The sequence below is a fragment of the Ranitomeya imitator genome, chromosome 9 (genome assembly GCF_032444005.1).
Source record: "Ranitomeya imitator isolate aRanImi1 chromosome 9, aRanImi1.pri, whole genome shotgun sequence".
Lineage (NCBI taxonomy): Eukaryota > Metazoa > Chordata > Amphibia > Anura > Dendrobatidae > Ranitomeya > Ranitomeya imitator.
Genome location: NC_091290.1, coordinates 24,821,118 through 24,847,495, shown reverse-complemented (window position 1 = coordinate 24,847,495; position 26,378 = coordinate 24,821,118). Strand labels below are relative to the sequence as shown.

The following is a 26,378-nucleotide window of genomic DNA, read 5'->3' as shown; positions in this document are numbered from 1 at the left end:
TTAGGTTTATACTACAAATGTGATTCATTGTAAGTCATGTATATACTTTTCTGTGATGGTCTAAGTTATCCAGAATATTGAATAACCCATAAATGAATTTTGCAGTAGGATGTTAGTCTGTTTGCACACACTATCTGCTTCATGTCCCTGTCCTTTTACATTGGGGTCATGCCGCCCATTTGACTCATTCTTCTTTTCTGAGAAGCTGGATTCCTGCGTGGGGAAAGCTGTGTGCAGGCACCTGTCTCTTTGGCAAGCTTGGCCAGCAGCTGCAGCGTGATCTAAGAGCTGTCTTTAGGTATGCTAGTGTAGATGGCATATAGGATGTCTCATTCCGGGAGCATTCCTGAGAGTCCTGCCCATCATCTGCTGACACGTCTCTTCTTGTCATCGCAATGTTTTTTTGTGAATTTTTTTTTTTAATAGTCTGTTTCAAAAACTCATTCCAGCCAGCATGCTGAAATAGAAATGTGGAGCAGACTAGAAAATGTGACTGTCCGGCCTGATCTGTACAAGTAAAAAAAAAAAAAATAAGAATACAAACTCGACTAGAACATTTTGCACAATTTATCAGGAATGCTGTTAGTTGTAGATGTAAAGCATGACTGTGAACTTGCCTGGGGGGGTCTCGGATATCACAGCTTTATCTGAAAGGTCTACCTTTTTAAAGGGATTTTCCAGCCTGCTGCAAATATGGCCTATTCATCGTATAATGAAATGTTCTGCAAATGTCTGGATGACTCTGCTTTCATAAACTGCAAGGAGAAAAAAAAGAGCGAATCTGACCAAATCAGTACATCAAATTAGCGCATCATTAGTATGTTCATTTGAATCAGGAGATAATCAATAGAATTATAGACAGTGCCAAAAAGAAATATATAAATCATATAATAAAAATAAGGGGCCATACCCATATAGGTATAAATCAATATCCAGAGGAAGAAAATTTGTATACAGATAAATATAAGGCCATTGCCATGCAGACTGGCATATAATAAGTAACGCCTAAATCTATCCAGTACTCATGTCAAATGTTTATTAATAGTGTAACCAGATTATTCACTAAAAGTGCAAATGCTATATCAAATATTAACCAATGAATAGTGTAGGCAGGTTACGAAGTAAAGTGCAAATGCTATGTGAGGTTCTATTTCACAAAGTAGTATCTGATAGACACTAACATGCTTAGTTAATGTAGTCCATATAACTCAATATTATGCCAAAGGCAGCCTGAATCCTGCAGCATATACTTCCTGTGTAGATTGCTGTCTATCATTTATGATGTATGCCATTACAGCAGAATACCATTTGCCTTGTATTTACTGTACACAAATTTTCTTCCTCTGGATATCGATATTTTCTCCTCATGGTACCTACCGACTGTCCTGTTGGTTTACATAAGTATTCCGGTCCTCTTGAGTTGTGTGGATATTACGTATATGTTAAGAGTATACTTTTATATTTAGTTTTACCACACAGCTGGATATAGTATGTAGCTCCATTGTTCTATATTTTCATAAACTGCATAGAATGGTAGCACGTCTTTGGATGTGTGGGGTTTAGACCTACAGAAAAATTTCAGCAGCATCTGGATAAAAAAACAAGGGTGTTCCCATTTCTTAACCAGAAGCGGTGGTCTTGAAAGTGGTGAGGAATTAAAAATATAAGTATATCAGGAAGTTGCATCATTTTTCTTTACGTATTAACCCCTTAAATGACCAAGCCAATTTTTACAATTCTGACCACTGTCATTTGATGAAGTTATAACTCTGGAACGCTTCAACGGATCCCACTGATTCTGAGATTTTTTCGGTACATATTGTGCTTAATGAAAGTGGTAAAATTTCTTCGATATGACTTGCGTTTATTTGTTTAAAAAAAAAGTTGTCAAAAAAGTTTGAAAATTGTGACATTTTCAAACTCTTATGCCCTTAAATCAGAGAGTCGTTTAGCACAAAATAGTTAATAACATTTCCCTCATGTCTACTTTACATCAGCACAGTTTTGGAAACATATTTTTTTTTTGTTAGAGAAGTTATAAGGGTTAAAAGTTGATCAGCGATTTATAATTGTTCCAACAAAATTTACAAAACCATTTTTTTTTAAGGGACCACCCCACATTTGAAATCCGTTTGAGAGGTCTATATGACAGAAAAAAAAAAAACTGACACCAGTCTAAAAATTACACTCCTCAAGGTGCTCAAAACCACTTTCAAGAGGTTTTTAACCCTTCAGGTGCTTCACAGGAGCTGAAGCAATGTGGAAGGAAAAAATGAACATTTAATTTTTTCACAAAAAATTTAATTTAGACCCAAGCTTTATTTTCACAAGGGTTAAAGGAGAAAATGGACCTCAAAATTTGTTGTGCAATTTCTCCTGAATACACCTATACATTATTTGTGGGGGAAATCTGTTTGGGTGCATGGCAGAGCTCGGAAGGGAAGACGCGCCATTTGACTTTTTCAATGTAAAATTTGCTGAAATATTTAGGGGACGCCATGTTGTGTTTGCAGAGCCCCTGATGTGCCTAAACAGTGGAAACCCCCAACAAGTGACTCCATTTTAGAAGTCACACCCCTCATAGATTTTATCCAGGAGTATAGTGAGCAGTTTTAACACAGGTACGCCACAGAATTTGATAACATTAGTTCATCATATTGAATATGTCGTCATTAGTGTTGAGCGCAAGTGCTCGCCGCTCCAGTTTGCATCGGGTGCTCGGCTAGGCACCAAATATCGCAGTTGCCTGCCCCACATGTTTTTTAGCTGCTAGATATACAAAAAAAACAAACCCATGCAGTGATCCCCCCCCGATACTCCCTGCATACCAGAGCACCCAATGCGCTACAGGGTTATTTCCAATCACCGTTTAAAAACGGCAATGAGGGAGTAAGTACCCTTATCTGTCGCCTTTTTATGCGTATCGGCGGTCGCTAAAGGGTTAAAGGAATTGTCCTGGACGTGTAAATATATAACCTATCCTTAGGAAAGAATCAGATGGACATATAAGTCTGATGAGGATCGCAACGCAATGCTTGGACTGGCCTTCTTCGCTCCTGCCCTGAGTGTGACTGCATGTATTTCTATGCAGCGGTTGATCTCGGGAGACATGATGGCCAGTCCAGGCATTGCGTTGTGATCCTCGTGAGAGTTATACGGCGGTCTCACTCTTTTGATGTAAATAGGAACCAAGGTGCAGCGCCCAAAACTGACATTACACAATGTACAGAGCCAGAAGAGCACAGATGCATACTCTGTGTAGTGGCCATTTTGGGTACTGCAGCTCTGTTTTTCTTCATTTACAGCGTGAGCTAGTTTGTCGGTGAGTGTGCCAGTTGTCAGACCTCCAACAGTCTGACTAATTTTGAGGACCAATGCAAAGATAGGTCATCAAGAAGTCCTGGACTTCCATTTTAAAGGGTACAATCTCTTATGCAGCCTATCACGTTTCCTGTCTAGAAAAATCATATAGCGCTAAAAATCTATCTTTCAAATAGGCCGTCTTTCTTCACCATTTTTAAAGAGACTGAGTCATCTGCAAGTTAGAGGCATACTTTTTAAGATTTGCCTAAAATCTGAAAACCGCCTCGTCCCGTTCATGAGTTGGTATTATTTCTTTTAATAATCGTCCTATTTTTAGATGCATTTTACAAATCCTCTTTAAATGCTTGCATAGAATGTAGTGGGTTTTTTTTTTCCTTAGCCAGGAAGGTTTACCTCTGCGCTAGCTGGGGAAAGGTAGTGCGTCCAGGTCCCGTAGCGTATGACTATAGTTGGGCATACAATTAAAATAGCTGTCGGCCAAGTCTGTGTGCATGGGTTTAGAATAATAGTGAGAGGGGAACCAGCTGCACCCAGACCCCCTTTGGCAGCAGTTTATCTCCTGCAGAGACAAAAGATCAAGAATGTTAAATGTGCCTGACTTGCTGTCAGAAAAATTGGGACCCCACCTTTTCCAATAAACGATAGTCTGCCAAAATCCTTAGGTTCGGACAACTTTTTCTCTAGTAAAGATCATCAGCAATAGTAACTGAGGCCTCTGACATTGCTGAGATGCCTGTTGTCTCATAGCTCAGCGTCCTTGAAGGTTTGACGTGCCTTTGTAGGTTATTTGCAAAGTTAATATAACACTGGGCTTAGTTCACACCTAAAGGAGTATGTCAGATGATCTACAGGACATGTCTGATAGAGGTGGGTCCTGGTGATGAGACCCACATCTATCCGACATGTATGGCTGGTCTGACGTGGAACAATCCCTTTTAAAATAACAGTATTTCTTATTTTTCTTCAAAAGGCAGTGATGTCATTTTATTTTCTTCATTGATCGGTGGACGTGCCAGTTTTAACCCAATGGCTGCCACCTTGTGTTGCTCTCCTTTGCACAGTAATCCTGGTCCTCAGCCATCATGTAAAGTGAGCTGTCAGTACTCCAGCAGGCAGGGGCTGCGGACCCCCGGAGGGCCATAGTAGGACAAGTCTGCCTTTTTATAACAACTATTTTAAATGACCTGGACTCATGCTCAGCTATTTTGAGAGAGTTGGGATTAGTCACATGCAAGGCCGGGATATCTGACACTCGTATACTTGCCTCGCCTGTCAGGGTCACAGATCTGTTGTGTCTCATCCTGGAACCATAGATTTATTGAACTCCTTCATGGCTCAGTGGGCAGAGCGCTTGTCTGATTTCTTTCTTGAGCATAGTCTAGTTGCATCTGGGGATCTCCGGCTTTAAAAGAATCATTATGGTCCTTTATTTTTTCTTAGCAAGTTAATAATTTCATATACCCATAAAGCCTACCCCAGATATAAGGCCCACATAGACCAGAAATGTTCTGCTACGGACTTTGTCACATTCCAAGCAAAATCTGCAATGATTTCAATTTTGCCGGCTTTCCATTAAAAGCGATCCAGAGCATTCCCACAACAAGATGCGAATACTGCAGATGTGATCATTGTTTTTATTCAGTCGCCATGACAGCACAACGAGAGAGGGGATCCGCCCTTCAGGGACAGGAAACCTACAGACATAAAAAGGGCGGCACCTCTCTCCCACGTCAGTTTGGTTTCCTGTCCCTGACAGCGGAACCTCTTGCAGACAGGCCCTGACAAGAGGGTCGAAATAAGAAAATTCCCCACTCCTGGCGGCCCGGTACAGGTAGCGGGGGTCCCCTACCTCGGCCCGTCCAGGAGGCAGGAAGCACCACACGGCAGGGGCACTGCGCGGTGTAGGTGTCAGCAGGAGGAAGCAGCCTCTGACTTAAGGCTAGCTTCTCGGGTGTCCGCAGCGCAGAGGTACCTATGAAGAGGTGCTTGGCTACTTGGGGTCCCGGGAGTCACGCTGGTCCGAGCGGGGACGCGGCATTGGTCCGGAGAGGGGTCTGCTGGCGTCCTGGTCCGCGTGTCGGCTTGGCGCCGCCGCCGCGTCCTGAAGGGGGCGGGTCCGGATGACGCGGCGAGCGGCGCGGCCGGATGACGCGGCTGGGCATGCGCAGTAGCGTCATCTCCGGCTAATGGCGGCGCCCAGCTGCGGGAACGGTCGGGGCTTTAGGGAAGGGTAGCGCAGCACAGCGGCGGACGATTATTGACCACCTGGGATTCCCTGCTGGCCCCCATCCGGGGGCGGTACCTTGGGGGTATTTAATGCGGCAAGCTGAGTTGATCAGAGTTCCTCACCCATTCCATAATGGAGTCGCCAGAAGGAACTATCAGCCCGCAGCAGCAGCAGGAGCCGCAGCAGCAGCCAGATAAGCCTCGTAGAAGCTCCCAGCGTCGGTCTAGTGGCAGTAGCCGCGCTGGTGGAGCTAAGGAGGCACGGATCTCTGTTCCAAAATCCTCAGCCCGTAAAGATTTGCCGGCTTCGAAGGATCCCCCATCTACGGTACCACTCATTACTGGACGGGGTAAGTGAGCTTCGTGAAAGTCCACTTAGTGATGGTTGTGTTCCCCTTGTCTTTTTCCTCTATCAGGGGAGGAAAAGTTTGTCCAAAGCCAAACATAGGCAGTGTGCCGAATGTGCAGAGCCACTTCCAGATGGACATTTGAGGAAGTTATGTAAAATGTGTATTCAACGTTTACTGGAGGAGGAGGCGCCTGATCTAACCTCTACAATAAGAGAGATGGTGAGACAGGAAATTAAAGGTGCAGAGAGATCCCGATCCCGGGGGACAGAAGCTAAAAGGTCATCCCCTTTATCTGAGGTAGATTCGGATTCGGGTGAGCTGAGCTCAGGGTCTCTTCCGTCCACTTCCTCCTCGGAGGATCAGGAGTCTGCTCGAGCCTGTTTGTCCCTAGAAAGGGTTAACCATCTAGTCAAAGCAGTAAACAACACAATGGGGATAGAAGATACCCAATCGGAATGTTCCATTCAGGATGTTATGTTCAGGGGTATTGAGCGGAAATCCCGGAGAGCCTTTCCAGTGATTGACAAGATCAAATCGCTAATCTCAAAAGAATGGAAGAAACCGGAAAGGAAGGGGTCGCTTCCGCCAGCCTTTAAAAGACGGTATCCCTTTGAAGAAACGGCTTCGTCCTCATGGGATAAAGTCCCGAAGTTGGATGCAGCAGTCGCTAAGGCATGCAAAAAGTCGTCTCTCCCCTTCGACGACTTGGGAAATTTGAAAGACCCATTAGATAGGAAAGCCGACATTTTCCTTAAAGGGGCTTGGGAGACTTCAGCGGGGTCTCTGAGGCCAGCCATTGCAGCCACTTGTACCGCTCGATCCTTGATGGTTTGGTTAGGTCACCTCGAAGATCAACTCAGAGATAAAGTCCCTAGGTCGGAGATATTGTCCTCTATGTCCACAATCCAGGATGCCGCAGACTTCCTCTCAGATGCTTCAGCAGATTCGGTCAGGTTAGCCGCCAGGTCCTCGGCATTATCCAATGCAGCCAGGAGAGCACTATGGATAAAATGCTGGCCAGGGGACTTACAGGCTAGAACAAAATTATGTAGCATTCCTTGTGAAGGGGCTCACTTGTTCGGACCGGTCCTAGACGAGCTATTGGAAAAAGCAGGGGATAGTAAAAAACGCTTTCCCTTCCTTGGAAGACCCTTCTACAGACGGGACTATAATAGAGGATGGTCCAACCGCAGAAGGCCGTATAGAGACTCCAACAGAGAATCTACTAGATATGACAACAGCAGGAGAAGGGGTAGAGGTTTTATGTTTAACCCTTCACGAGAAGTTAAGAAACCACAATGACTGGCGGACCAGGTGGGGGGTAGGCTTTTGGCCTTCTACCCAGCCTGGGTACAGATTACAAACAACCCATGGATTCTAGGCATTGTGGAGAAAGGCCTAACCTTAGACTTCCACCATACTCCTCGGGACAAATTTATGTTAACACCTGTTCGTTCCTCCTCTACAGAGCAGTTGGCACTAGAGTCTGAGGTCCGGGAACTCCAACAGAAGAATGTTCTGGTCAGAGTCCCTGCAGGCGAAGAAGGTAGGGGGTTTTATTCCCCTCTGTTCCTGGTCAAAAAACCTGATGGTTCTTATCGCACCATTATTAATTTAAAAGGCCTGAATAATTTTCTGTTCATACCCTCCTTCAAAATGGAGTCGGTCAAGACGGCAATAAAGCTACTCTTTCACCACTGTTTTATGGTTGTCTTAGATCTCAAAGACGCCTATTATCATGTACCAATTCACATTGATCATCAGAGATTTCTTAGGGTGGCGGTCTCACTAGCTGGCACAGTAGAACACTTCCAATATCAGGCACTTCCGTTCGGAGTCGCAGTTGCACCCAGGGTGTTCACAAAAATCATGGTGGAGGTTATGGCACACTTGCATGAACAGGATATATTAATAGTCCCGTACCTGGATGATTTGCTAATTGTGGGTCATTCTGAGTCGCATTGCTCAGACCAACTACAGAAAGTTATGGATGCGTTACACAAATTGGGCTGGATGATCAATATCAAAAAATCACGGCTTCAGCCCCTTAAAATACAAGAATTCCTAGGATATATTATTGACTCTAGTCAGCAGGAATGTCGCCTGCCGGACACAAAAGTTGCTAAGATTAAGCATTTGGTCACCAGGGCAATAAATAATCCCTTAATATCAGTCAGGTGTGCGATGTCAATCTTGGGCTCTCTTACGTCCTGCATCCCGGCAGTTCTCTGGGCACAGTTCCACACGAGGGCTTTACAGTGGGACGTGTTACACAATTCCTGTCGCCTAAATGCTCACCTCGACAGTAAATTCACACTTTCTGCGGAGACTGTACATTCACTTGATTGGTGGACTCACACTTCGAATTTACACAGGGGGGTCCCTTGGATAAATCACATATCTAGGGTGCTGACTACGGACGCTAGCCCCAAAGGGTGGGGGGCTCACTTAGGGGAGGATTGGGTTCAGGGACTATGGTCTCTGTCTGAACAGGACTCTTCCTCCAACATGAAAGAACTATTGGCAGTAAAACATGCCTTAAATAGATTCCTTGTACCCCTACAGGGTCGACACGTCAGGCTTTTGTCAGACAATCGGGTAACTGTGGCCTACATTAATCATCAAGGTGGCACGCGATCCAGTACATTGATGGAGGTCGCAAATCATATCTTTCAGATGGCCGAAGTACATCTTCTCTCCCTGACGGCACTTCATATAAAAGGAAGTATCAACACCAAAGCCGACTATCTAAGCCGCAACATGCTCAGACAGGGGGAGTGGTCGTTAAATCCAGCCATTTTCAGTCAGATCATCCAGTTATGGGGTTGTCCGGAGATAGACCTTTTTGCCAACAGAGGGAACAAAAAATTACATCTATTCTGCTCCCTAAATCCAAAAGACAACCCATACGCTGTGGACGCTCTGCTGATATCTTGGCACTTCAGGCTCGCGTATGCTTTTCCCCCTCTAAATCTGATTCCCCTAGTCCTGAGGAAGATTCGGGAGGACAAGGCCCGGGTAATCTTGGTAGCTCCATTTTGGCCCAAGAGAGCTTGGTTTCCTTGGCTGAGAAAAATGTCTGTCTGCCAACCATGGGTTCTTCCAGAGCTACCAGATCTGCTCTCCCAGGGACCAATCCTCCATCCTCAAGTAGCCAACTTACACCTAGCGGCATGGAACTTGAGAGGTCCTTACTGAGGGGGAAAGGATTCTCTCAGAATCTGGTTAATACTCTCCTTAAAAGTAGAAAACCATCCACAACGGGCATTTATGTGAGAGTATGGAGAAAATTTTTATCTTTTTCAGGGGCTCAAATTGACCAAGAACCATGTATTAACCAGGTTCTTGAATTTTTACAAAAAGGCCTGGAAATGGGCTTGGCCACAAGTACTCTTAGAGTTCAGGTGTCAGCACTGGGAGCGTTATATAATCTTAATTTAGCCAGTAATCACTGGATTGCTAGATTCTTTAAAGCAGTCACCAGGTCTAGACCAATTATTAAGCAAAGGTTAGTCCCATGGGACCTGAATTTGGTACTCTCAGCCCTGACGCAAGCCCCATTCGAGCCCATTGATACTATTCCTGAGAAGATCCTGTCAATCAAAACAGCCCTGCTAGTTGCTCTCACATCTGCTAGGAGGGTTAGTGATCTGCAGGCACTCTCCAGACATCCACCATACATGCAAGTTAGGGAGGATAGGGTCATATTGAAACCCGATCCCCTATATCTGCCTAAAGTTGCGTCTAAATTTCACAGGGTTCAGGAGGTAGTCCTTCCCTCCTTTTGCTCCAATCCTACTAACGATAAAGAACGTAAATTCCATTGCTTAGATGTGAGGAGATGCCTCCTTAGATATATTACAGTTTCAAATTCCTGGAAAAAAGATAACTCTTTATTTGTAGCCTATCAAGGGGTAAGAAAAGGTCTTAGAGTATCTAAAAACACTCTAGCCAGATGGATTAGGGAGGCAATCTCTCTCGCTTATACCGCAGGTGGCAACGAAGTTCCAGATGGTATAAAGGCACACTCCACGCGAGCCATGGCATCTTCCTGGGCGGAGAGGTCAGAAGTGTCAATCGAAGACATATGTAAGGCGGCCACATGGTCTTCCCCTTCTACCTTTCTTAGACATTACAGATTAGATCTGGGTAGTTCCTCAGACCTTACGTTTGGGAGAAGAGTGCTAGAGGCTATTATCCCCCCCTAAAATCTTTCGTCTCTGAAAGTCTCTCGTTGTGCTGTCATGGCGACTGAATAAATACGTACGCTACTCACCTGGTAGCAGTGTTTTTTCAGGAGCCATGACAGCACCCTTAGATTCCCTACCCTATGTTTTGAATAATTCAACAACCTGTTAATCTTGAGTTAAAGTTTATGTTCACTTGCATAATAAAAAATATTTATGTGTATACTGCATCTGTGTTACTAACCAAGGTGGTCCTCTCATGCTCTGGAAACAACTGACGTGGGAGAGAGGTGCCGCCCTTTTTATGTCTGTAGGTTTCCTGTCCCTGAAGGGCGGATCCCCTCTCTCGTTGTGCTGTCATGGCTCCTGAAAAAACACTGCTACCAGGTGAGTAGCGTACGTATTTCTGTGCAGAAATTATTCGCTGCATTTGGATGCGAATTGTAAAATCCTGTCCACATGCCTGATACTGTAATGTGCTGAGGATTTTTGATGCGTTAATCTACGGGTGAAAGCGCAAGTGAATCCATCCCTGGTAAATGCAACCTTCAGCACCATTCACACTTAATGGATTTGACAGACTTAAACACTGATTTCATGTCGAAATCCCCATCAAATCCAATCACTATGCATCTCATGCATGTGAATAAGGTTTCTGCTAAAATTTTCATAGATAGCAATAAAGATAATGTGCTGTATTGTTTTCATCACATTATTACATGTATGTTTTGGTGCTGAGGGGTGAAAGTTTTTCACCCACGGGGACACATATTGTCTTACTTGACTCTGCAGCTGCTGACTGACATTGAGCATTACTTACGCCTGCTGTCAGCAAAGACTTTCCCATATTTCACCGTCATCCAGCAGTGCCCCCCGCCATGGACTCTGTACTTGAACACTCATTTTACTCTGCTGAAACAGAATATACATGTAAACCTAAATTGTGCAGCATTAGCAATACTCGGAAGATGTGCATTATTAATTATTTAATGATATTCACATGGGTTAGTGGGAAAAAAAAAAACCTCATACCATCCAAGTTGCATCTAGGTGCTGCCAAATTTCCAATGCCTTGTTACTACGAAAAGCTTTTGAAGAATAAGATTTAATTTAAACTTAACCTAGACTACTGTGTAATTAGTAGCAACATAATTGGAGATGTTTTTCACGATCAGATATGTCCTGTTCTGCACTGATATTCGCCATGCTGGTCTTGCGTGTGCCCAAAAATGTCTTAAAAGTAGTGGACAACCCCATTTAAAGACAATATTTTTAATAGACTAAGGCCTCGTGCAGACGTCCGTGAGTTATGTACGCTTTGTGTTTTGCAGAGAATGTGTTCTGCAAAAAAATCATGGAGACATGTCTATGGCTCTGTGAAAATCACACAGATGGCATCAGTGAGCAATGTGTGTGCTGTCCATGTTTGACATGGCAAAGGTATAGCAGATGATTTGCATTTTTATTTTTTTCTGTTTGTGAAAATGGCTGACACTGATTGTAAATACTGCCACACTGACTAAACACTGAAGAAACGCTGATGAAATTTGTCCATATTTTTAGATACGTGAAAAAAATCACGGACGTCTCTATGGGGCCATAAGGTAGTCAATAAAGGTTTGGAAGGAAAAAGAAAAAAAAGTTTTGTACCGAAACTGCAACATTGCCGCTGAAGCCAATCTGCATAGACCTTAGCCCTTTCTGAAAAAAAAAAAAAAAAAAGTCAGCAAATTGGCAAAGGACGCTGACAGCTGTGCGAGGGAGCTGCGCCATTCTAGTAATTTTAATCTCCTTTTTGTTTATTTTTTTGACCACCCCGGGTCCATTAATATGTCTGACTTACTTATAGTAATGGACAATCCCTTTAAGGCCCCAAAAACGCTGGTCTTTAAGGGACTAAACATCTAGTATTAATTGAGCATTTATTTATTTTTTTTACTAAAATAACTGTAACGAAGAGTCTTCTCATACAGCGACCTATGCTGCTGTGAGCTTAAGGTTTGGTATCCACAGAGAAACTGTAGATTTCCTGGTGAAAGATCATATTAAGCACGTCCAATTGATTTTTACTATATAACTGGAGCGGCAGATGAAGGAGGAGCTGTGAAAATGTCTTATTTAGGGTTTGTCATGCACCTAAATCTGCTCCATGCTGTAGCTAATCCATAAACGACAAGGATTTGTACTGGATTCCTGGGAATTGTCCACAGGGCGCCACTTCAGGATGGATCTCTGCGTAGTGGAGATGATATATTAAGCGTATTGTGAATGTCACACAGGGTCTGAGTGTGGCCTTTCAGTAATATGGACAATATTCACTGTTATTTGCCCCTTAAAGGGAACCTGTCACCCCCAAAATCGAAGGTAAGCTAAGGCCACCGGCATCAGGGGCTTATCTACAGCATTCTGTAATGCATTCTGCAATGCTGTAGATAAGCCCCCGCTGTAACCTGAAAGATGAGAAAAAGAGGTTAGATTATACGGTCCGGATCCAATGGGCATCGCAGTCCGGGGCCTCCCATCTTCTTACCATGAAGTCCTCTTGTCTTCCTGCCCCTGCTCTGGCGCAGGCGTACTTTGTCTTCCCTGTTGAGGACAGAGTAAAGTACTGCAGTGCGCAGGTGCCGGGCCTCTCTGACCTTTCCAGGTACCTGCGCACTGCAGTACTTTGCTCTGCCCTCAACAGGGAAGACAAAGTACGCCTGCGCCGGAGCCGCAGCGTGAAGACAAGATGGATTTCATCGTAAGAAGATGGGAGGCCTCGGTTCGGACCGCGACGCCTATCCGGTTGGACCGCCCGCCTGCCCAGGTGAGTATAATCTATCCTCTTTTTCTCCTCTTTCAGGTTACATCGAGGGATTATCTACAGCATTACAGAATACTGTAGATAAGCTCCTGATGCCGGTGGGCTTAGCTCACCTTCCATTTTGGGGATAACTGGTTCTGTTTAAGTGATGATCTTGGGAGACGCTCTGATAGTCTACAATTTGGTTGTTACAGAGAAACCTTCTCTAAAATAACATTACAATAATGCCTGTTGAAGGATTTGTCTGGCACCACTTGCAATATATAGGGAGATGAACAACATTGATGATGTCACATATCCTCATGGAAGAGGGTACGATTGGCAGATGGAAAGAAACCAGTACATACCTGCCGTACATACCTGTCGATCATACTCCCATTCAGGTAGGTATCTGACTCCACATACTGATGGAAGTAAACCGTGCCAAACAAACCTTTTAAAAAGCGGTTCTCAAAAACCTGTTAAATTCAGGGAAATCGGAGTGACTGCAATATAGTCAGAATCCTGAATGGCAAATCTGTGTGGTGTAACAGAGAGCACATCACTCAGGACTCTGAGTGTTATAGTGTTATTACTTCTAGCAGTCCTGTGCAGTTTTTGTTTTTTAACAGTGAGATGGGGTGTAGCAGGATGCTGCGGGAATGTTGTCTTCTGTAATAAATGCTACTGAAGTGTTCTGTCTTCTGACAAATCCTCTCATCTCTTGCAGTACAACAAACACCTCTTTGTGCACATTGGACAAGCCAATCACTCGTACAGTGACCCTCTGCTTGAACCCGTAGACATCCGCCAAATTTATGACAAATTTCCAGAAAAAAAGGGGGGCTTAAAGGAACTCTTTGGGAAAGGGCCGCAAAATGCATTTTTCTTAGTAAAATTCTGGGTGAGTTGACTGACCTGTGTGTCTTTTTTTTATATAACATATGTATTTATTGTATCCTCTTTTGTTTTTAAATGCTACTATATCAATCTGAATCCATATTGTTAAAAATGTTTCCCCTTTAGGCTATGTGCCCACCATCAGGGTATAGTGGCGTATTTTCGCTGCTACGTTCTAATGGCGCAGATAATTCTGCTTGTGTTCATTGAACCCTGTGGATTTGCTGCTTGTAATGAATGGCTACGGGTGAGACTATGCAGCCGAGACTGCTGTCTCCGCTGCCAATAACTGACATGCTGCGGCTCGTAAACCCGCACCATTAAATAGAAGCACAGTGGGCATGAGACTTATAGAAATCGCATCCACTGTGCTTGTAACCTGGAATGTCCATATTCCGGATTGTGGGCACATACCCTCAAGGGCCGGCATGGCCTTTTAATATGACTAAAATATGCAATGTGTGGTTGGTTGTGGTCCAACTGCTCAGATCTCTACCAATCATCAGAGCAAAGGGGCCGCTTTGTTCAGTGAAGGAAAGACATGCTATCTACATTAAAATCCACACTGTGCTTTTGCCCTTTTTAGATGTTTGCAGAAATGCAAAAAAATCACACGTTGTACTTTAATATGAGAAACATAGATAAAATAAAAACTGACGCTTGCCTTACACAATAAATGGCTGTGTTCCAATCGTCCAGCTGGCAGCCATCTAAGCCGGCATTACCATACGCAGGGACACCTATTCGGCATAGCGCGCCCGTGTCCTCCGAGAGCTGTCGCTAAACGTGTCTGCCAGTGGATTATCTCCAGGACACAATACGATTGTCAGTCCGAAATCTGAAGTGCCTGATCGGTATTTCCTCCAACAATTGTACAGGTTTTCCATACACATTAGACTGTCAGCCGAACCCGTCGGCATCTGCAGATTTGGACCATATTGGTCTATTGGGTATTGTGGGGGATTAAGGCTGTGTGCACACGTTGCGGATTTTTCGCGTTTTTTCGCTATAAAAAACGCATACATTATGCATCCCATCATTTAGAATGCATTCTGCAATTTTTGTGCACATGATTCGTTTTTTTTCCGTGAAAAAAACTCATCGCTGTAAAAAAAACGCAGCATGTTCATTAATTTTGTGGATTTTTCACGTTTTTCCCGCTATTTAACCCCTTTACCCCCAAGGGTGGTTTGCACGTTAATGACCAGGCCAATTTTTACAATTCTGACCACTGTCCCTTTATGAGGTTATAACTCCGAAACGCTTCAACGGATCCTGGTGATTCTGACATTGTTTTCTCGTGACATATTGTACTTCATGATAGTGGTAAAATTTCTTTGATAGTACCTGCGTTTATTTGTGAAAAAAACGGAAATTTGGCGAAAATTTTGAAAATTTCGCAATTTTCAAACTTTGAATTTTTATGCAATTAAATCACAGAGATATGTCACACAAAATACTTAATAAGTAACATTTCCCACATGTCTCCTTTACATCAGCATAATTTTGGAACCAAATTTTTTTTTTGTTAGGGAGTTATAAGGGTTAAAAGTTGACCAGCAATTTCTCATTTTTACAACACCATTTTATTTTAGGGACCACGTCTCATTTGAAGTCATTTTGAGGGGTCTATATGATAGAAAATGCCCAAGTGTGACACCATTCTAAAAACTGCACCCCTCAAGGTGCTCAAAACCACATTCAAGATGTTTATTAACCCTTCAGGTGTTTAATAGGAATTTTTGGAATGTTTAAATAAAAATGAACATTTAACTTTTTTACACAAAAAATTTACTTCAGCTCCAATTTGTTTTATTTTACCAAGGGTAACAGGAGAAATTGGACCCAAAAAGTTGTTGTCCAATTTGTCCTGAGTACGCTGATACCCCATATGTGGCAGTAAACCACTGTTTGGGCGCATGGGAGAGCTCGGAAGGGAAGGAGCGCTATTTGACTTTTCAATGCAAAATTGACAGGAATTGAGATGGGACGCCATGTTGCGTTTGGAGAGCCACTGATGTGCCTAAACATTGAAACCCCCCACAAGTGACACCATTTTGGAAAGTAGACCCCCTAAGGAACTTATCTGGATGTGTGGTGAGCACTTTGACCCACCAAGTGCTTCACAGAAGTTTATAATGCAGAACCGTAAAAATAAAAAATCATATTTTTTCACAAAAATTATATTTTTGCCCCCAATTTTTTATTTTTCCAAGGGTAAGAGAAGAAATTGGACCTCAAAAGTTGTTGTCCAATTTGTCCTGAGTACGCTGATACCCCATATGTGGCAGTAAACCACTGTTTGGGCGCATGGGAGAGCTCGGAAGGGAAGGAGCGCCGTTTGACTTTTCAATGCAAAATTGACAGGAATTGAGATGGGACGCCATGTTGCGTTTGGAGAGCCACTGATGTGCCTAAACATTGAAACCCCCCACAAGTGACACCATTTTGGAAAGTAGACCCCCTAAGGAACTTATCTGGATGTGTGGTGAGCACTTTGACCCACCAAGGGCTTCACAGAAGTTTATAATGCAGAGCCATAAAAATAAAACAAAATTTTTTTCCCACAAAAATTATTTTTTAGCCCCCAGTTTTGTATTTTCCCTAGGGTAACAGGAGAAATTGGACCCCAAAAGTTGTTGTCCAATTTGTCCTGAGTACGCTGATACCCCATATGTGGGGGGGAACCACCGTTTGGGCGCATGGGAGGGTTCGGAAGGGAAGGAGCGCCATTTGGAATGCAGACTTAGATGGAATGGTCTGCAGGCGTCACATTGCGTTTGCAGAGCCCCTAATGTACCTAAACAGTAGAAACCCCCCACAAGTGACACCATTTTGGAAAGTAGACCCCCTAAGGAACTCATCTTGATGTGTTGTGAGAGCTTTGAACCCCCAAGTATTTCACTACAGTTTATAACGCAGAGCCATGCAAATAAAAAAATTTTTTTTTTCCACAAAAATTATATTTTAGCCCCCAGTTTTGCATTTTTCCAAGGTTAGCAGGAGAAATTGGACCCTAAATGTTGTTGTCCAATTTGTCCTGAGTACGCTGATACCCGATATGTGGGGGGGAACCACCGTTTGGGCGCATGGGAGGGCTCGGAAGGGAAGGAGCATCATTTGGAATGCAGACTTAGATGGATTGGTCTGCAGGCGTCACATTGCGTTTGCAGAGCCCCTAATGTACCTAAACAGTAGAAACCCCCCACAAGTGACCCCATATTGGAAACTAGACCCCTCAATGAACTTATCTAGATGTGTTGTGAGAACTTTGAACCCCCAAGTGTTTCACTACAGTTTATAACGCAGAGCCGTGAAAATAAAAAATCTTTTTGTTTTCCCACAAAAATTATTTTTTAGCCCCCAGTTTTGTATTTTCCCAAGGGTAACAGGAGAAATTGGTCCACAAAAGTTGTTGTCCAATTTGTCCTGAGTACGCTGATACCCCATATGTTGGGGTAAACCCCTGTTTGGGCACACAGGAGAGCTCGGAAGGGAAGGAGCACTGTTTTACTTTTTCAACGCAGAATTGGCTGGAATTGAGATCGGACGCCATGTCGTGTTTGGAGAGCCCCTGATGTGCCGAAACAGTGGAAACCCCCCAATTATAACTGAAACCCTAATCTAAACACACCCCTAACCCTAATTCCAACGGTAACCCTAACCACACCTCTAACCCTGACACACCCCTAACCCTAATCCCAACCCTATTCCCAACTGTAAATGTAATCTAAACCCTAACCCTAACTTTAGCCCCAACCCTAACTGTAGCCCCAACCCTAACCCTAGCCCTAACCCTAGCCCTAACCCTAGCCCTAACCCTAGCCCTAACCCTAGCCCTAATGGGAAAATGGAAATAAATACATTTTTTTTTATTTTTCCCTAACTAAGGGGGTGATGAAGGGGGGTTTGATTTACTTTTATAGCGAGTTTTTTAGCGGATTTTTATGATTGGCAGCCGTCACACACTGAAAGACCCTTTTTATTGCAAAAAATATTTTTTGCAATACCACATTTTGAGAGCTATAATTTTTCCATATTTTGGTCCACAGAGTCATGTGAGGTCTTGTTTTTTGCGGGACGAGTTGACGTTTTTATTGAAAACATTTTTGGGCACGTGACATTTTTTTATCGCTTTTTATTCCGATTTTTGTGAGGAAGAATGACCAAAAGCCAGCTATTCATGAATTTCTATTGGGGGAGGCGTTTATACCGTTCCGCGTTTGGTAAAATTGATAAATCAGTTTTATTCTTCGGGTCAGTACGATTACAGCGACACCTCATTTATATCATTTTTTTATGGTTTGGTGCTTTTATACGATAAAAACTATTTTACAGAAAAAATAATTATTTTTGCATCGCTTTATTCTCAGGACTATAACTTTTTTATTTTTTTGCTGATGATGCTGTATGGCGGCTCTTTTTTTGCGGGACAATATGACGCTTTCAGCGGTACCATGGTTATTTATATCTGTCCTTTTGATCGCGTGTTATTCCACTTTTTGTTCGGCAATATGATAATAAAGCGTTGTTTTTTGCCTCGTTTTTTTTTTTTTTTTTCTTACGGTGTTTACTGAAGGGGTTAACTAGTGGGACAGTTTTATAGGTCGGGTCGTTACGGACGCGGCGATACTAAATATGTGTACTTTTATTGGTTTTTTTTTTTTATTTAGATGAAGAAATGTATTTATGGGAATAATATTTTTTTTTTTTTAATTATTTTGGAATATTTTTTTTAATTTTTTTTACACATTTGGAAAATTTTTTTTTTACTTTTTTACTTTGTCCCAGGGGGGGACATCACAGATCAGTGATCTGACAGTTTGCACAGCACTCTGTCAGATCACTGATCTGACATGCAGCGCTGCAGCCTTCACAGTGCCTGCTCTAAGCAGGCTCTGTGAAGCCACCTCCCTCCCTGCAGGACCCGGATCCGCGGCCATCTTGGATCCGGGGCTCGAGCAGGGAGGGAGGTGAGGAGACCCTCGCAGCAACGCGATCACATCGCGTTGCTGCGGGGGGCTCAGGGAAGCCCGCAGGGAGCCCCCTCCCTGCGCGGTGCTTCCCTGCACCGCCGGCACATCGCGATCATCTTTGAGGGGTTAATGTGCCGGGGGCGGTCCGTGACCGCTCCTGGCACATAGTGCCGGATGTCAGCTGCGATAAGCAGCTGACACCCGGCCGCGCTCCCCCCGTGAGCGCGGCCGATCGGCTATGACGTACTATCCCGTCCAGGGTCAGATAAGCCCAGGGCACCTCGACGGGATAGTACGTCTAAGGTCACAGAGGGGTTAATGCATTGGGAAGCTCCGGAAAAAAACGCTTAAAAAACGTTAAAAAAAAAGGCGTCAAACGCAGAAAAAAAAAACGCATGCGGATTTCTTGCAGAAAATGTCCGGTTTTGCTCAGGAAATTTCTGCAAGAAATCCTGAATGTGTGCACATAACCTAAGATTTTCGGTGTGAACCCACATCGATGGACACTAGCGGTTGGACCCACACTCTTATCCCAATGAAGGGTTCTGGCGTTTGCTAAAATGGATTTAATAGTCACTTGATCGTTGCCTAGTATGGCCACTGAATGAAGCTGACCAAAACTTTCCCCCCCGCATGTTGGGTAGAGGTCCAGGTGGTTGGACTGATCAAAGTTAATAATATATTTTTGGTCATTGCAACTAATTTTTTACTTGATAACGACCCATGAATTACTGTACATTGTCATTTTTGGTGTGTATGGAGCACTCTCAGGAGCTGAGAATGCATCACACGAAGCCGACGCCGACTCTGCCTGTAACTACAGCAACCAGCGCTTTCTCCGATCGCTGTAGTTTAACCACTTAAATGCCGCCAACAATCTCCAAAGCAACATATTAAATGTCAGACAGTTCTGTAAGAGAACCGTGATTTTCATCTACACTGCAGTACTGTGTAATTGCTGTAGATTGTATAAGCAAACAAACGATAATGTGCTACTAAAACATAATTTGAAAATAAACAGTTGGGTGTTTTTTTAAATATTTTTAAACTGTCAAAATTAAAATTATCCTAATCTTCCTTACCCCTAATTAAAAAAAATAAAGAAATTAATAATAAAAAGAAACATGATTATTCAAGTCATACGTAAAGCGCCAAACAGAAAAAAAAAAAACTGTGGCTTTTTGGTCAGCACACGCCTTGGCCCTCCCCAGTTTCCCTCCACCATCAACCTCTGCCCCCCCCCCCCCCTAAAAAATACCCTACAAAGTTATCAAAATATCTGTCCCCTATAATCGCATTAATAAACAGACCTCCGCTCACAAAAACAATCCTTCATACAGCAATATGGACATAAAAATAAAAAAATTGCCGGTGAAAACTGCAGCAACAATTTTTTATTTATTTTTTTTAATACAAATTTATGAATTTTTCTTTTTCACCACTAAAATGTATATTTTAGTTGTGTACTGCTTTGTCACCAAGTCAGTGCTGGTTTGGGATCCAGAAACCTCTGTTGCGCATTAGTTTTAATGATTAAGGGGGCTGTCTGGACTGGACTTTATAGTGACGGTGGCTGGCGTACATAATGGACTGAAAAGCGATGGCGGCTGTATTGGCCTATGTCATAAATGGCAATGACAGACTCTGCTAATGCAAAGTTAGTTCTTCCTGGACCTTTGGATGGGCACTGAAATTGTGACCATGGTCCATTATTTATACAAAAACAATTTTATTTATTTTTTTTAGGTTCCTGGACAACCCCTCAAAAATGCTTTTGTCATGATGTGTTTGGGTTTAAAAAATAAGTTTAATTTGTTTCTAAGAGCAACTTTATTCCTTGGCATGGGAGCTTATCCTGAAAGTGATGCTTGATATTCCTCAATATCTCGCTGGTTTTTGCCTAGGGTTGTCTTGACCTATCTGCTTTCTGCGTTCCTTTTGCGCCAAAACTATAAATACCCATGTAAAGTTTTAAAAATGTTTTGCAAAAACTGCACCATTGATTTACAACCCTACCCTGTGCCTATGGCATTTACTGGTATACTTAGTACTGAAGCTCAATGTCCTCATTGTCGTCGTTTATGCTTGGAACAAATTGATAATCGCACGCCGTGCTGTACACTATTACTGCTCATTGATCAAGATGCAGGAAACCCCCAGCGAACACTATTCATCTAGTTCAGTTGCATAAAAGGGATATTGTAGAGCTGTAAAACAGAATAGTAATTTGTCATTTCTCGAGGGTTGTATGCATTGTGTAGGTACAATATTGACGCGCAGGGACTATTCCTTGTTGTTCGATGTCCTCTTGTGGAGTCTTTTCTTCATAGTCACATACAGCTCGGTAATAACAGAATGGTGTATGGACTGTGCTGTAATATAATGCAGAATATTGTTCTTATTGATGTACATGGAACCAATGACAAAAGGTGAAGCCTAAGAAAGACTTTGACATAAAAGGAGCACAATCCATCAAATATTTGCAGCGTTTGTCCAGGTCATCAGCAGCCGACACCCTGTTGTAATAGATTCTGGGCTAAGCACCTGATCCGAGGACAATGGCGCAGGTTTGTCTATCAGATAGAGCAATGCATCTTTGTTTTGCAGGAATTTGCATTGCAAACAGGCAGCACGTGAGAGCGCAGCCTCTTGTAATCAGGACGAGCCTTCCAGATTCTTTTGATGTAGTGGCGCTTATTTATGAAGCAGAATCTAGACAAGGAGCCGCTTCCATTGATGATTGTATTTAACTGCCGCGCATGGAGAGAAAAGGGGATACAGGCCGAAGCTGGGCGCTTTATGTGCGGGATGTACATACAATTCAGGAAATACGAAAAAGAAAAATGACCTTATTGCCAACGACCAGGTGCATTATTATTCTGAAAATAAATGAATAATTAGATCGGCCTTCACTAGATGTGAGCGAGCGTAATAAGTGGTGATCGCTCTGAGGCCTCATAAGCTGAAGTGGTTTTACCACAAACAAAATTAATTACCTATTCACGAGGTGGGTGATAACAGTGTGATTGCTGGGGCCCCGCCAAGCACTACAACTGGGTTCCTTAGCGCGTTTCTCCGTGCTATGGTCAGGGATTGCAGGAGTGGCATGGTCGCCCATGAGTATTATTCATTGTTGGAGTCAGTGGTTGTGGTACTGAGGGACACAGCAGATTACAACACTCAGACGTTTCCATCAGCCCCATAGACTTTGAATGGAACAGCAGCACCCACCACCACTCCATCCAAACTCTTCCCTGCTGCACCATCACCCCGGGCCCGATAATGGTGTTCAAAAGTAGTGGAGTATCCCTTTAAAACATCTTCCATGGAAAGGAAACTTTCCTTATTGATTTCACTACATTATGGAAATAGTAATCACATGATGTTATGAATGGTCTATATATTCTATATATTTAAGGAGCCATGAGTTTGCTGGTCTCATCCACTTTTATGCTGTATACATTTTGTATATTTAGTAGATTTGTCCCCGTTTTTTCTGTCTTATATACCAGCGTCTGACTATACATAAGTGGATTTGTTTTTTAGTAGATTATGCTGCGAAATGGTCTTATAAAGTCACTCTTGCCCTTCGTTTATCCGTTTTTGTCACACGTGTGGCATCTTTTCCAAACTCCATTTTTTTCCTTATTTTTGCACATGTGAAAAAACGCTGACATATGAATAAGGCATAATTTCCAAATTGCCCAAATGGGCAGCACATTGCTCCAGCATTGTCTGTGAGTGTGGCACATTGTGCGCAGTTGTATTCTGCTTGTATATGAACAAATCAGGTCTTCTCGTTAAAAAAAAAACACTTTTTTAGTTACGTTTTTTTTTAATAAGTTAAAAATAACTATGTTCCTGTGCCAGCACAGAATAACTGTCCAAACCAAGCACAGGCGCTCAGTGCACCCTTGGTGTGATCAGACATTTAAGGCCACCTGCTTGCCTCCCTTCCATCTCCACCTTCCTCTTCTTTGATTGACAGCTCTGGCTTCATAGGGCCTGAGAAGGAAGTTGGGAAAACAAGCAGGTTGGAAGGTGCACTTAGATGTTTGGTCACACCAAGGGTGCACCGAGCGCCTATACTTGGTTTGGACAGTCACTCTGTGCTGACAGTCTCTTTAAACATCTGGAGAGGAGAGAAGTTGAATTGTAGCAGAATAACTTGTGCAGGGCCTGTTATGTCCTGTTTCTTTAGAACAGTCATTATCACCCAATTCTTTCCTGCCCGGCGACACTCTACAGGTTACCAGATGTGTGTTTTCTTAGCACCATAGGCAGCCCCATCAATCAATATGTCTTAAGCATGGAAGAATCTGACACATTTTAAATGGTGTTCCATTTCTCTCTGTATAAATTGGCCATCACCAATCCCTGCGTAAAGTGTCTTAGTATCAAAAGAAATGGGAGCTGTGCCTTCCTGCAATTACCCAGTAATCACACAGAACGGTAATTGGGCCATAGGTGAGACGTGCAGCCCTGAGCTCCACCATCCCCGGCGCTTAGTGCATCACATTCATACACTCCCTGATTCTGCACACAGCATGCCAAATCCCACACACTACTTACAGCAGGCCCCGGTGTGTTAGCCCAGTTTAGCTTTTGTGTCTGCCGAGAGCAGAAAGATTTCTCTTGAAGGAAGAATAATATATGTCATGTTTTCTATGCAGTTAACGTTCAGTTTTGTTATTCTATATTCCCCTACCTTTATTTATTTTCAAGCGAAATGTATTCCAGGCATGGATTAAATTCTATACACCTTATTTGTCAGCTTTACAAACAATATTATAGTAGCTTAAAATGTTAAAATCTAGCGGTTTTGCAACATCATTTTTTTTTCTCTCCTAATGTTAATAAAAGTTATTGCTGGCAACAATCAGTAAAAATCCTTGCTGGCAGAAACCATCAACAGTAACCATTACTGTTTATCATGGTTTATAGTTAAATGAATATTCCCATCTCCAAAATCCTATCTCAATATGTAGTAGGTGTAATAATATTAGCAAATGCCTCCAATTAGAACTATAGTATAGTTCTTCTCATTCGCTACCCCATCTACAAAGCATCACAGTATCTTAGGTATCCATGGCTACGACCACCAACAACCGTATATCAGTGGTTGTAACCATGGATACCTAGGCTACTGCACATGGGGAAAACGACATAGCGTATCAGAAGAACTATACTACATTTCTAATTGGAGGTATTTACTATTAATAATTAATAATATTATTATTACACCTACTACATGATGGGAATACCCCTTTAGTGTACTACAGATTTACTTTCCTAATAACTCTTTGATTTTAAAGGAATTGTCTTTTTTGTTTTTTTTTTAAACCAGGACAATAGAAAAAAAATGCTGAAAAATAACAATTAGCATTTGTTACTTATCGCTGCCCCAGTATCGCACCTCGCCTGCTCCCAAAAGCCTTTGTTTACAGGGCTGCAGTGGTGATGTCAGATAATACACGAGGTCGCTGAGGCCGGCCCTTGGCTATAGCGGTAGCTTGGTGTAAGTGTGATGTCCACACCGCAGCCCTGTCAGCAGAGAGCTATGATGTACCGCTCCAGAGTGTCACGTAATGCTTTGTTTATACATATTATTACCTCATTATAGAAAAGAAAAAAGAACCCAGATAAGCCCTTTAATTATCTGAGTTTCCCTTGCACCAGGGCTCAGTAGCACACTAATGGAGGGCTCGCTGGCCCTGCCTGGGCTCTATTCTGTCTATTTCAATTTATTTTCCTACACGCTGTTAAAATAAACAACTCATGAATATGCATGGTGCTGGTCTATGTACATCCAACACTAAATGTAATGCCATGTCATATCTGAGAGGTTGCTGCAGTGCTGCCCAGTCAGCACACATCTCTGGTTTCCCTATAGTTTACTACAATGTATCGGTGTAAAAAAACAATTATCCATTGGGAATATTCACATACAGCATATCCATTGATATGTACAAGATCAATAGGTACAGTGGATGCTGAATAATAGTGACAGGCTTTTTACATTTGTGAAGATCAAGACGCATCTTGTAATCCTGCAGATCTATAGATCATTTGCTATATACCTGCCTGTGTATGGACGCTGCCAGTATGCCATGCTTTCGGAAGCATGGTCCGCAGTGCACCCTGCTGGACAGAGCTAAGAACAACTATTTTCTTTCATAATGTAAGCACTGGTGAAAATTACTTTTTATACATTTTACTAGTGTTAGTTTTATGGGTTTTTTTGCCACGTGACAGATGTATGATGGCATACAAACAAATACACCAGCACTGAGGAACGTTGATGGCGTGATTTTTCAACCTTTACTTCTGTATAGGGTTGCCTCTCCTGGGTGAAAGCTTACAAATGTAAAGGGCAGGTGAGATCCAGCTGTAATTTAAAAAAATCAGCCTTGGTCAGATGGGAGTAGTGCTCAGCCAATATGGAGGCAGTCCCTTACCCCCACACAGGAAAAAAGTCACCTCTCCGAGCAAAATAGTGCAGGTTCCCATCTACAGGGGTTGCAGATGAGCCGTCATAATTGTATTAAACTGTGCAGCGGGTGACTCAAGTTTAATCATTTCAGTCCATATAGCAGCAGTAAACTCTAAGTAGCTGACTCTGAGTATAGTTGCATTTGCTTCTTTGCAATGCAATCACTGCAGCCTTCACATGTAGATTTACCGTATATACTCGAGTATAAGCTAACCCCCCACCTAATTTTGCCACAAAAAACTGGACAAACTTAATGACTCGCGTATAAGCCTAGGCTGGAAAATGCAGCAGCTACTGGTAAATTTTAAAAGTAAAAATAAATACCAATAAAAGTAAAATTAATTGAGACATCAGTAGTTTAAGTGTTTTTGAATATCCATATTGAATCGGGAGCCCCATATAATGCTCCATACAGTTCATGATGGCCCCATAAGATGCTCCATACAAAATACGCCCCATATAATGCTCCATACAGTTTATGATGAGCTCCATAAGATGCTCCATATTAAAATATGCCCCATATAATGCTGCACAAATGTGGATTATGGCCCCATAAGATGCTCCATAGAGATAATTGCCCCATATAATGCTGCACATGGCCCCATAAGATGCTCCATACAGATATTTGCCCCATATAATGCTGCACATGGCCCCATAAGATGCTCAATACAGATAATTGCCCCATATCATGCTGCACATGGCCCCATAAGATGCTCCATACAGATATTTGCCCCATATAATGCTTCACATGGCCCCATAAGATGCTCAATACAGACATTTGCCCCATATTAAAAAAAATGACATACTCACCTCTCAGGCCCCTGGCACTTGCTATATTCACCTGCTCCCCGTTCCACCGCTAACCGCCACTGTGTCTTCCCCATCCTCTGCACTGACGTTCAGGCAGAGGGCGGCGCACACTAATCGTGTCATCGCGCCCTCTGACCTGCGCGTCACTGCAGAGGATGCGGAAGACACAGCGGCGCTGACGGTGGAACAGGTGAATATCGTGCACTGCATTATACTTACCTGCTCCTGGCGCGGTCCCTGTATGTCTGTTCCCCGGCGCCGGCAGCTTCTTCCTGTAGGGAGCGGTCACATGGTACCGCTCATTATAGTAATATGCGGCTCCACCCC

General features: G+C 43.0%; 1 protein-coding gene across 5 annotated transcripts in view; it reads left to right on the top strand.

The window, feature by feature from the left end:
* TEAD1 (TEA domain transcription factor 1) overlaps positions 1-26,378 on the top strand; it is a 230,359-nt gene that overhangs the window by 184,665 nt on the left and 19,316 nt on the right. For all 5 annotated transcript variants that reach the window (XM_069739008.1, XM_069739006.1, XM_069739004.1 and 2 more), the window contains one exon: positions 13,603-13,776. In XM_069739008.1, the coding sequence (XP_069595109.1) occupies positions 13,603-13,776 (174 nt within the window). The remainder of the gene's footprint in view (positions 1-13,602; positions 13,777-26,378) is intronic.